This window comes from Hippopotamus amphibius, chromosome X (assembly GCF_030028045.1).
Source record: "Hippopotamus amphibius kiboko isolate mHipAmp2 chromosome X, mHipAmp2.hap2, whole genome shotgun sequence".
Taxonomy (NCBI): domain Eukaryota; kingdom Metazoa; phylum Chordata; class Mammalia; order Artiodactyla; family Hippopotamidae; genus Hippopotamus; species Hippopotamus amphibius.
In genome coordinates this window covers 99,688,841-99,702,183 of record NC_080203.1, presented here as the reverse complement: position 1 = coordinate 99,702,183, position 13,343 = coordinate 99,688,841, and the positions used below count along the sequence as shown (strand labels likewise).

Genomic DNA, 13,343 nt, shown 5'->3' with positions numbered 1-13,343 from the left:
GAGTGCATTACAAAAAGAAAAACCTAGATTTGGAAATGCTTGTAAGACACACTGTACAGCATACAGGCACAGAATGGTTAGAAATAAAAGGATGGAAGAAGACACGCTAGGAAATACTAAAATAAAGCTGGAATAACAACATTAATATAAAATAGGTTTTAAATAGAAGGTATATTAAGGATAGATGTGGTTACCAGTCACCTCTATGCTCCTCATAAAACAGCTTTGAATACATAAAGCCAAAATTGAGAGATCTATAGGTAGAAATAGGAAAGCTCTACCATGATAATTGGGATATTTAAACAATTATTGATAGGTCAAACAGACAAAAAATTAGTTAATATATAGAACATTTGAACAAAAAGATTAGCCTTAAGCAATCACATAGAGAACTCTGCACGCGGCAATTAAGTACACATGGACCATTTACAAAAATGATTAAAGTGCTATGCCATAAAGCAAGTCTCAACAAACCTCAAAGAAATGGTGTCATACAGACCACATTCTCTGACCCCAATGCAACTGTTAGAAGTAAAACATAAAAAGATATATAGGAAATCCTCTTAAATGCGGCACATAAAAACATTTCTAAATAACTTGTGGGTCAATGAAAAATATCATAATAGAAGTTTAAAAATACTTAGGACTGAATTATAATAAAAATGCTTCATATCAAAACTGGTGGGAAAAAAACAAAAACAAAAAAAAACAAAACAAAACTGGTGGGATACAGATAAAACAGTACTTAGAGAAGTAGAGTTTAATCTTAAATGCATATATTAGAGATGAAGAAAGACTGGAATAAATGAACTAAGTGTCGAATTTTAAAAGATAAAACCAATAGAAAGTAGAAGGAAAGAGAAAATAAAAATTAAGTCATAAAACAATAAAATAGAAAATAAATATACAATGGAGAGAATTAACAGAACCTGAAGTGGGTTTTTGAACAAACCTCTGGTAAGTTGATCAACAGAAAAAAAGACAAGGCACAAATAAATGATATTAGGAACAAAGGGTACATAATTACAGAGACAGAAGAGAGTAAAAAGGTAAGAGGACACTAAGAAGAAGCTTACTGGAATAATTTCAAAAACTTAAGATTTTTCAGGAAAATGTAATTTGCCAAAACTCACTCAAGATATAAAAGCCTGAACAGCCTTATGAATGTTAAAGAAATTGAAACAGTGGTTTAAAAAAAATAATCTTCCTTGAAACAAACCAAACACAAAACACCAGGCCCTGATAGTTTTATAGGCAAGTTCTACTAAACTTTCAGGCTATAAGTCATTCCAATATTATACAATATTCAGAGAAGTCATGAAGAGAGGTTCTCCAAGTCATTTTATGAGGCCAATGTACCTTTGAAACTAAAATCAGACTGAGAAACACAGGAAAGGAAAATCAACTACAGGCCAGTTTCACTCATAATCGCAATCACAAAAAGCTTAAACAAAATAATAGCATCTATAATCAAGCAGTACATACCAAAGATAATACACAGTGACTAAGCTGGGTTTATCTGAGAAATGCTGGGGTGGGGAGTTATCATTAAGAAATCTTTAAAAGTCATTCACCACATTAATAGATAAAAAGAAAATAACAAATCATCTCAGCAGATGCAGAAGAAACATTTGATAAAATTCAAAACCCAATCATAATGAAAATGTCCAGTGACTAAGAATAAAAGAGAACTTCTTCAGCCCCAATAAAAGGTATCTACTAAAAATCTATAGTAAATGTTCTTCTTTCTGGAAACATTGGAAAGCTACCTTTTAAAAACAAGAATAGGACAAGGATGTCCACTATACCACTTCTATTAAAGAGAGCAGGTTTTAGCCAGTGTGGTAATATAAGAAAAAGAGATTAAAGAAATAATGATGTTGTGACTTTATTGAATTTACAGCAAATTATTAAAAATAATAAATTCATATGGGACTCTAAAACCAAACATCCTCCTGTGAGTGCTATTCACTCACAAAACCTATAGCTTCCTCTAAAGGCAGCAGTAACGCCAGACACCATCTGTGTACACAGCAGTCATCTCTAAAGAGGACGAGAAGGCACCAAAAGGCTTATGGTGTTATCTTGCTCTCCAGGGTTAAGGAACGAGGTGTTAAGTACAAAAATAACACGATCTCAAAGAGAGGAAGTCTAATTTTTGGACAGGAGAATCATTTTTGGATCAGGCTCCAAATACTAATGCATATAACTGAGTCCTTTCAAAGAGGAGCCTAAACCTACGTGTCCAAATCCTGTCCACCTGAGCGTTAACAATAGTTTCACTTTCTCAAAAAATCATTCTTTGTCTACTTTAGTCCTTTGTGAATTCTCTTCTCAGAATGACTGCACTTACTGTAGCAGGTATTAAGAACTTAATCACAGATTTGATATCCCTCATTTTGCCATTTAATTTTTATAATGTTATTTACTAAACTCTAATTTCCTAATTTATAAATAGTATACCTCATTCCTGAATGAATGAGAGAGCAATTCTTCAACTGTCATTTAACTTTGCAAATATACATGTATATCTTATATCCCAGTATAGATGTCTTCTATATATCCTGGGGCCTGATATGATAATACTGTAGTTTATCTCCTATGGCCTCTAATAAGTCAGGATCTAAAGAGTGACTCAGAGATGCTCTGGCAACAGAATTGTAATATACCCTCTCTGGAGTATCTACAGGTTGGAGCATGTGAGATGAATAAAAGCAAATGGAGGCCAACAGTGATTAAAACCAAAGACAGATAACTTAAATAAACCATTTATATAAACCATAAATCAAACTGATCTTTTATATGGATCATAAAACACTAGGTTACAGGAAAAAAATTAAAGAAGGAAAGAAAGAATTATATATGGAACTTACCTTGCCTGTGAATCATGCCCCCATGCATGATTCTTGCAACAATACAGTGATTTAGCTCATTCATTTTTAAAGTGATTCCCTGTAAAAAGTTAAGCAAAAACAGAATTACTATGAGAGGGCACTTCTTTTTATATTTGTGATTCTGCTGTAGATAACCTTAATTACAAAAGTTAGGAAAACATTAAAGAAAATATGGAAAATGGAGGAGAAAACTCCACTATGCCATGACAGAAATATTAATTTTGATATTTTGATTACTATAATAGTATACATACATTTTGTATAATGCTTTTTAATCTTATAATTATTTTCCATGTTGCTAATAATTTAAAATTTTTTATTGATGTATAATTGACATATGCTTATGTACAGTGTACAATTTGACAAGTGTGATACATGTATACATGTGTGAAACCATCATCATAATCAGGATAGTGAATATATCCATCACTCCCTAAAATTTCCTCATGCCCACTGGTAATCTACTCACATCCCTCCATGCCCTGCTCCCCCACCCCCAACATCCCCAAGCAACCATTGATATGCTTTCATTGGCTATAGATTAGTTTGCACTTTCTAAAAATGAACTCATACAGTATGAACTCTTTTTTGTTGCCTTTTTTTTCACTCACAATGTGAGATTCAGTGACATCACTGCATGTATCAATAGTTCATTCTTTGCTCTTGCTGAATATTCCACTGTATGGATATACCATTTTGTTTATCCATTCACCCACTGAATTGCTTCTAGCTTTTGGCTCTTATAGAGCTGTATTAATGGATTAGTCTCCACTTGATCATGATGTATTTTTCTTTTTTTAAGATATGGATTTGTTTAAAATTTTTGCATCTATATGCATGATGGTTACTGGTCTATAGTTTTCTTTTCTTGCAGAATGTCTGGTTTTGATATTGGGGTAATGCTAGCTGCCTCTTCCTCCTTCTCCTTCTCATCAAAAATAGTAAGTTGGGAATAATTCCTTCCTTTTCAATGTTTTGGGAAGAGTTTGTGTACAACTGGTACCATTTCTTTATTATATATTTGGTAGAATTTACCAGTAATGCCATCTTGGCCTGGAGTTTTCTTTGAGGGATGTTTTTTTAAACTAAATTCAATTTTTAAATAGTATAGGGCAATTTAGTTTATTCCTTTAAAAGTGAGCTTTGGTAGTTTCTGTCTCCCAATGAATTTGTCTATTTCATTTAGGTTGTTGAATTTATTGACATAAAATTGTTTACCATATTTCCTTATTATTCTTTTTATATCTGTAGAATCTGTAGTAATGTCATTTCTCTTATGCATGATATTGGTAATTAGTGTCTTTTTTTCCCTTTATTGATCAGATCTTGTTAAAGGAAGAGTTTGTTTTATTGATTTTTCTATTGTTTTTATTTTCTATTTCATTGATTTCCACTTTGATCTTTATTACTTCTTTTCTTTTACTCACTTTGCATTTAATTTGCCCTTTTCTTGTTCTAATTTCTTAAGGTAGAAGTTGAGGTCATTGTTTTAAGACATTTCTTCTTTTTAATACTGGTGTTTAGTGCTCCACATTTCTCCCTAAGTACTGCTTTAGCAGTATCCCACAAGTTCTGGCATGTTGTGGTTTCATTTCAATTCACTTCAAAATACTTTAAAATTTCCCTTCTGATTTCTTCTTTCATCCATGGGTTATTTAGAATTGCATCATTTAGTTTTCAAGTGCTTGGGGATTTTTCCAGACATCTTTCTGTTATTCATTTCTAATTTAATTCCATTGTGGTCTGACAATATACTTTGATATTAATATAGTCACTCCAGCTTCCTTTTGATTAATGTTGTCATCATAGTATATCTTTTTCCATCCTTTTCCTTTGAAATGATTTGTCTTCATGTATAAAGCATTTCTTGCAGGCAATATATACTTTAGTCTTGCTTCCCCCCACACCCCAATCTAACAATCTCTGCTTTTTAATGTGGGGGAATTTAGACTATTTACATTTAATATGATTACAGATACAGTTAGGTATAAATATATATCCTTGCTATTTAATTTCTATTTGTCCCATCTGTCCTATGTTTCCTTTTTCCTCTTTTTCTGCCTTCTTTTGGATTGGTTAATTTATTTTCATTTTGTTTTTCTCTCCTGTTTTCTTATTAGCTATAATTGTTTTGTTGTTTTAGTGGTTGCTTTAAGGTTTATAGCATACATCTTTAACTTATCAGTCTACCTTCAAGTGATATTACACCATGTCATGTATAGTATAAGAACCTTGTAACAGTATACTTCCACTTCCTTCCTCCTGACCTTTGCACTGTTATACATTTTACTTTTACGTGTTAAAAACCCCCAAACACATTGCTATTATTTTTATCTAGATTTCCACTTATCTTTTAGAGAGATTTAAATGATAAGGATGTGCTTTAACATTTCTTACACTGTAAGTCTACTGAATTCTTTCAGTTTTGGTATGTCTGAAAATGGTTTGTTTGGTTATTTTTTTGCCTTTATTTTTTTGATAGATACCTTTGCGGGGTTTAGAATTCTAAGTTGAAAGTTTTTTTTTCCCTTTCAGTACTTTAAAGTCATTGTTTTTCTTAATTGTACTGTTTTGCGTAAGAAATCTGATATCATTCATATAGATCTATTTATTACAAGTTCTAAGCAGTTAGATTACAATGTACCTTGCTGTTGTTTTCCTCATGTTTCTTAAGCTTGGGGTTCACTGTGGTTCTTGCATGTGCAGATTTATAGTTTTCATCAACTTTGGAACGTTTTCAGTCATTATTTCTTCAAATATATTTTCTTTCTCTTCTTCACTCTCTTTTCCTTCATAGCCTCCAATTAAGCAAATATTAGGCTGCTTGAAGCTGTCCCACAGCTCAGTGATACTCCTTTCATTTTTAAAAATTCTTTTCCTGTGTTTTGTTTTGGATAGTTTCTATTGCTATGTCTTTTGAGTTCACTAATCTATTCTTCTGAAATGTCTGATCTGACATTTATCCCATAGTGCAATTTTTCTGCTAATTCCAATATCTTTGTCGGTTGTGTGTCAGTTTTGATTGATTATTCTCCACATTATAGGTCACATTTTCCTGCCTCTTTACATGGTTAGTAATGTTTGATTAGATTGCAGACATTGTGAATTTTATTTTATTGTATGCTAGATTTTTTAAATTCCTATAAATATTCTTAAGCTTTGTCCTGGGATGTAGTTCAGTTACTTGTAAACAGTTTGATCCTTTGGATCTTGCTTTCATGATTTGTTAAGGCAGGTCTGGAGCAATTCTCTGTCTAGGGCTAATTATTCCTCATTACTGAGGCAAGACCTTCCTAAGCACTCTACACAATGCCCCCTGAATTGGTTTTTCTAGTCTGGGTGGTGGGAACAGGCAGTGAGTGTTGGGCACTATTCCCTCTAATCCTTTTGGATGGTCTGGTCTTTCCTTGGCTCTGGATAGGTTCCTCTCATAAATGTGCTGATGAATACTTGAGGGGGTCCCTCTATAGATCTCTAGGGTTCTCTCTTTGTGCAGCTCCCTCCTCTTCAGTACTCAGTCCGATGAACTTCAGTTGCTTTGGTCTTCCCAGGCCCTCAACTCCGTCTCCTCAGGGATCTGCCTGCTCTGCCTCAGTTCCCCCTCATTGTGCTCTGGCCTGGAAACTCTCTCATGTTGGTAAGGTGGGGCAATCATAGGGCTCACCTTATTTGCTTTCTGTTTCTTAGGGATCACTGTCCTTTGCGCTGCCTGATGTATACTGTCTTGAAAACTGTTCTTTCATTTTGTGTGTGTGTTTAAAATTCTTTTTTGGTTGTTTCAGGTGAGAGGGTAAATCTGTTCCCTGTTACTCCACCTTGGTTAGAAGTGGAAGCTCTATATACTTAATGCCAGAATACTATTCTATGGAATAGATTACTTTTACTTTCCTATTATATACCATTATAAGACAAGCTTTCATAAACATATTTTTGGACTAGATTTGGCTGATTCTAAGAATCACATGGGGACCTTTTAAATAATATTGACTTTTAAACTCTTTGATTTAGATTCCGGAAGTCTGGAATAGAGCCCAGATCTATATTTTAAACAAGCTCCCTTGGTGAAAACTGGTCTTGAATTTGAGATGATTAGGGGTAGGGGGACTCTGTCTTATCTTCTTTATTGGAAAATAACATTCCGTTAGAAAGTTCCATGAAAATATTTGAGACTTTATAATCTAGATCCTGTCTGAATTTGTGCAATTCTACAAAATATAACTTTGCGTGGTTCCTGTTTTGTGGTTCTTAGAAGTGGTAGGAAGCAATTTGAAAAACTGATTTATCAAATGTTTCTAGTCCCACATTCAACTGCATTGTTCAAGTATCATTTCCGACTTGTACATTCAATCAGCATGTATAGTTACCAAGAGAGGTGTTCCTGGAAAAATGCTGTAAATTAATGTGTAAGTCACATCTAATTTCACAAGGGAAATGATAGTACAATGGGGGTTCCATCCTTGAAATTAATAAATTAATGTACCCATTCAACTAATTTACTGTAAACCTGTTATATGGCAGACACTCTGCTAGGCACAGTAGTGAATGAGATAGACAGGGTCTCTCATGGCTAGGGAAAGTTTACCTCAAACCAACTGGAGTTAATATTTATAATTTGGTCTACTTCAAACATTTCTCTGCATAGATGAATTGACTCATGTTTTCTCTGTTCACAAGTTCCCAAATTCCAGGTAAAGGATTTGGCCCAGCTACTGCTGAACCTACCCCAGCTTGGGGTAAACTGCTGATCTTTCCTTGTTTACATAAGCCTCTTCCCTATTGTCTAAGCTATTTTAAGTTTGGTCTTTAACACTTGCAACTATGGGAGTCTCAATCAATAGAGAAATAATTATAAGTGAGATGTTAAGAACGGGAAAACAAGGGTGTAATGGGAGTATATCAACTTTGGGGGATGGACCTAGCACACATAGTTGGATACATTGTAGAAGGTCCAAAAAGCAAAAGAAATCATACAAGTATATCCTGCATGGTAACATATATTTTTTTAAATTTTTTTGGGGGTACACCAAGTTCAATCATCTGTTTTTATACACATATCCCCGTATTCCCTCCCTTCCTTGACTCCCCCCCTCCTCGAGTCCCCCCCACCCTCCCCACCCCAGTCCTCTAAGGCATCTTCCATCCTCGAGTTGGACTCCCTTTGTTATACAACAACTTCCCACTGACTATCTATTTTACAGTTGGTAGTATATATATGTCTGTGCTACTCTCTCGCTTCGGTAACATATATTTTTAATAGGACAAATAAGCAAGCAAATGAAGCTGTATTAAAAAATAGAAACTATATTATTGAAAATATATTTCACATAATAATTTCTGTTTTTATGGCAACCAATTAAAAGGAGAAGAAATACACACCTTCACTAGGATCACAGAAGACAGAAGAGAGAAGGGCTTCTTTAAGGAGACTTTTAGGGAAGACTCAAGGCCATTTTGTGCTTTTTGAAAAATGTAACTCAGGGGTACAGTTTTATGCTTTTACTCAGTCTATGTTTCTATGTAGTTAACCTTCATAAAGAAGATCAGGAAACTGTCATTGGGTTGCTTTAGAACATGATGATCACAGGACATTTCTGGGCCTCCTTCTTGTGGTCCTTTCCACTTTCCTGTCTGTTCTGCTTGGCTGAACAGCACCCCTTCTCCTGCTTCTCTGACACAGCCTTCTCTCCCCTAGAGCTCTGTCATAACTGCACCTGTTAAACAAACTGTGCTGAAGTGCATATTTGCTTGTTTAATGTAGGTAGCCCTGGGCCTTCCCTGGCAGTCCAGTGGTTAAGACTCTGCACTTCCAGTGCAAGGGGCACGGGTTCTATTGCTGGTTGAGGAACTAAGATCCTGCACGCCTCCCCAACCCCCACCCCGCCCCGCCCCGCCGCAGTGCTGCCAAAAAAAAAAAAAAAGTAGGTAGCCCTGTGGAAACTGAGCTCTAGGAGGGGCCATGTCTCATCTGCCACTATGTCACTGGCATCAGCGATCTACACATAGTAGGCACTTAAAAAACATTTGCTAAATTAGTGAATGAATATATAAAATGAATGAGGGGAATATTGGACTTTCAGAGCTGAGTGGGATTTTGGGGATCACGGAGTCAAGCGTGCTTTTGGTAATACATGCTTAGCCAAGTATGAGCAAAACGAGGGCCACTGACATGAAGTGATTTGCCCGAGGTACCCAAAAGCTGCTACTACATGTGCTCTTAAGTCAAAGAGTTGTTTGGAGAGCACCAGAGGTGATTTGCATGTCCCCTGTCTGCTGTAAGTGCTAAGATAATATAGTATAACTGGCAAAGAACAGTAAATGAGAATTACAACCCAAATGTCTATTTCTGGAAATCGCAATCATAGGATCACTGCTCCGTAACTCTTCCTTTAACTTGGAAAGTAACTGGGCAACTTCCTTAAGTAATTTGTTTTCCTATATCCCAATATCCCTTTTCTATGCTCTGAGGAAAAGATGTGAATGCATACATCTCAATGTTTTCCTTTTCTCCAAGGAAATGATTCCTCCTAAAACTTGGAACTTTCCCAATATTCCCTGTCTCAGTGGGTAGTATCATTGTCCATCTGGATGTGAAAAGCCTAAAGCTTAGGGTCATCCTCGATACTTGCTTCTCCTTCAGTCCCCACTGTCAATCCATTATCAAGGTCTATCGAATTACTCTTTTGTTAAATCTATTCACCTCTTTCCATTTGACATCCATCCCTCTAGTTCAGAGTGCCATCATCTCTCCCCTGTATTACTACAATAACAGTCTCTTAACTGGTCTCCCTATATCTACTCTTGTCCCCACTCTAATCTATTCTCCAGAGTAATTATTTCTAAAATGAAAATCTGATCTCATCTCCCTGCTTAAAACTCTTTAATAGCCTCCCACTGTTTTTAAGATAACAGAATCAACACTTGTGAGGTCCTGTTCCTGCTACATACCTTGTTTTCTACAGTCCAGCTGTGGTGCCTTCTTTCCATTTTGAAACTACGCTAAGAGCCTTTTCACTAGCAGGTTTCTGCATATGCTACTTGGTTTGCCTGGATGGTTTCCACTCTCCCTGCCCACTCTCCTCAGTTAACATCAAGAAGCCTTTCCTTGATCTTCCCAATCTATCAAAATTCTATGAGGATGAGGCAGGGTTCAGCACCAATTCTATTCCAATGCTACACCTAAGTACTGAGAAAATGAATTCACATTAAATAGGTAGATGCGAATGGAAGGAATTTTATTTTAGCAATGGCACTCAATTCTTTGAATGTCTTCCAAATTTGTCTTCCTCTAATTTTGTCAGAGGCAAAAGATCTGGAAACCACTAGACTTGTAAAAGGAATTTTAGATGTTCACTTTTTCAACACCAATTCCAATATTTCAAACTGTACCTTTCTTTGCTGCCCCAGAGGTTTTTACACTCTAGATTTTTTTTCTTTTGGTTGAAGAGCAACTGTGAAAGGAGAGGTTGGAAGGAAAGCCAACATACCTTAGGCATGGTATCAGAACAATTTTAGGTGGGGGCAGGGGTGGGGGTATGGTGTTGCCCTTGAACTGAGGATCTGGAAACTGATTTCTTTAAAACTATCCATGCCCTCCTTTCCTCCCCACCTCCTAGTACTATAGGTAGAAGGTAGCTGCTCTAACTCATGCTGGCATTTTATGAGACTACAGAAAACTTTCTTTTCCTACTTACCATTGGTTCATCTGTGTTCTTTTGGAACTGGACCAGGCGAACTCTGGTCACGTTCTCCATATCCATGTCTCCGTTTGCGCTTTCTGGAGAATCACCATTTAAATAGGGAGAAGTGGGAGGAGGCGTAACCCTCAATGCTTCATCACTGTAAACTTCATGTGCCACTACATCGTGAGTCTGAAGTAAGGCCTGATATTTTACAAAGAAAATAAAATGTTAATAATAGAACTATTTCAGCAGAAGTCTATTATATAAACATATATAAAGTTATTCTTTGCCTCTCAAAGGTTTCTCTCTCATCTAAAGAGAACTCAAAGCACATTGGGGCTTCCCTGGTGGCGCAGTGGTTAAGAATTCACCTGCCAATGCAGGGGACATGGGTTCAAGCCTGGTCTGGGAAGATCCCATATGCCGAGGAGCAGCTAAGCCCATGCACCACAACTACTGAGCCTGAGCTCTCGAACCCGTGAGCCACCGCAACTACTGAAGCCTGTGTGCCTAGAGCCCGTGCTTCACAACAAGAGAAGCCACCGCAATAAGAAGCCCGCGCACCGCAATGAAGAGTAGCCCCCGCTCTCTGTAACTACAGAAAGCCCACACACAGCAGTGAAGACCCACTGCAGCCAATAAATAAAAAAATTAATTTATTAAAAAAAGAGAGAACTCAAAGCACATTACACCCAGATATAGCCATGCCATAATTTCTTTGTGACAAATAATCATGATAGATGGATTTTTTTAAAATGAAGGAACAAATGAAAGAATGAGTGAGCCAATCAATGAATGGGTGTGTTTGTTGATTATCTGGGTAAGAGGTGTTGTCTGATGCTATGAAAAAGTGCTCAACTAACTTATTCAATTAAAGGCAGACATAATGCAATTTCAAATAATTTAGCAGAAAGAATCATTTGTACATAGAGCTGACAAATTTGTGCTGGAGCTTAAAATGGAAACAAATTTAAAAAGAAACTACAATAATTGATGCACTGAGCAAATATCTTTCATCAATGGTATTAACAATAACTCTATATAATGCAAAGGATAATTTATAACATAAGACTTAGTAAAAGAAATAAAAACATACGCAAATGTACCTGAAGAAATGTAATTTCCCAAAATATCATATGATATGGAGCTCAAAATCTAAACCTATTTAATGTTTTTATTCATTTCTACTTTTTGGAGCACTTGCCTAAATACAAAATAAGTTGACAGTTATTACTATGACTTCTTTTTGCAAAGCCCATTAACAAAGAAAAAGTGATTTCTTTGTATTGATCTCTCCATATGTCATCTTGGTGAAACTGCGTAATAAATATCCCTTGTTTCCCTAAAAAGGGCTATTCTTCTACTTACTGTACATTTTCTGCCATCATAAGAAAGTTTTTAATAAGCATGAATATTTGAACATTTCTACTTCAAAGAGAATTTTACAGCTGAGTATCAGTATGTTTGGTGCTTATACATTATATTTTCTTGTGTGCTAACTATAAATTCAGTTCTATTTTAATCTGTGATCTGAATGGTGAAATATCTAGAGATAATGAAACATAATTAAAATTGCCTTAAGTACAACCTGTAGCACCTCAAATTAGGTTATTTAATTAAAAGATTTACCAAAGTCATGACTTGGCTATTTTCACTTTAAAGGTATGCATACGAGGCAAAAACAATGTGGTAAAATCATAAAGAAGATGATGTTGATTAATCATCAATAGAGCGTAGGCTTGGAGCAATATACCCATTTGAATTTGTAATGGAAATGGCAGATATTTTCAAGATCTCAGAGGGCTGGTCTATACTAGGGTCTGGGTGAGGGGCACTAAGCAGTGCAGCTTGAAAGCAGGGCTCCACAATGGTCCTGGGGACCTTGGCTTTCTGACCAGTGCCCTGACTACCCGCTTCACTAGTACCCCAGGCCAATGTGGTGGTGGCTGTGCTATGTGGGGAAATCCCTCTTTTGCCGGTTTAACTGTAGCCACTTAGGAGAGTAAGATTTAGGGCAGAAAGCAAAAATTAATAATAGACAAATTGAAAAACTCCATCTGTTAAAATTAGGTTCATTGTATTAATTACAGATGTACCTTCTATAAACAGTGAATTTTAAAAAACATGCTTTGTATGACTGGAGGATATATACCCAGGTAAACAGACAACCAAGCTTCATTAGGATAATGCCAGTTACATGGATTGGAGAAAGTGTTTATACTGCTTTTTGCAAATGATTTCTATCCATCCTTTTAAATTATATAAGCAAACACTTGTATTTAATGTATTATTTATAAGGAAGGATAAGCCCACAATCACAAAAATAATACCAAAATTGAACTTTAAGAGAAAAATCCTTAAATTACTTCACCAAATGAGGTCATACTTGATATTAACTGCTACTGGCCACTGTAAAAGACTGCTACCACAAAATGAAACTTAAAAGCCATTAAAAAAGAGTATGACAAAAAATAGGAAAATCAGAGTTTGCATATTTTTCTTCAAGTATGTTATGAGGCACGATTCAGCAATTCACTGTCTGTCTCTAGCTCCATGCCCCACCTAGAATGGAAGTTCTTTGTCCTATTCACCACTATCCTCAGTGCCCAGCACAGTGCCTGGCATGTGGTAGGCATTTACGTATTTGATGAGTAAATGAAAATGTCTTTTAAGCACCTAGCTGGGTGTTCAGAAATTATTAAGAACTATTTATTATTTCTGAAAATGTTTACTAATAGCAATGCACATACTAATTTCTCTCTGATGTCAG

The 13,343-nt window shown here is 35.8% G+C and overlaps 1 protein-coding gene across 10 annotated transcripts in view; it reads right to left on the bottom strand.

Moving 5' to 3' along the window:
- CASK (calcium/calmodulin dependent serine protein kinase) overlaps positions 1-13,343 on the bottom strand; it is a 354,245-nt gene that overhangs the window by 38,907 nt on the left and 301,995 nt on the right. For all 10 annotated transcript variants that reach the window (XM_057717512.1, XM_057717505.1, XM_057717507.1 and 7 more), the window contains 2 exons: positions 10,586-10,774; positions 2,874-2,952 (listed from right to left, as the gene is read on the bottom strand). In XM_057717512.1, the coding sequence (XP_057573495.1) occupies positions 2,874-2,952; positions 10,586-10,774 (268 nt within the window). The remainder of the gene's footprint in view (positions 1-2,873; positions 2,953-10,585; positions 10,775-13,343) is intronic.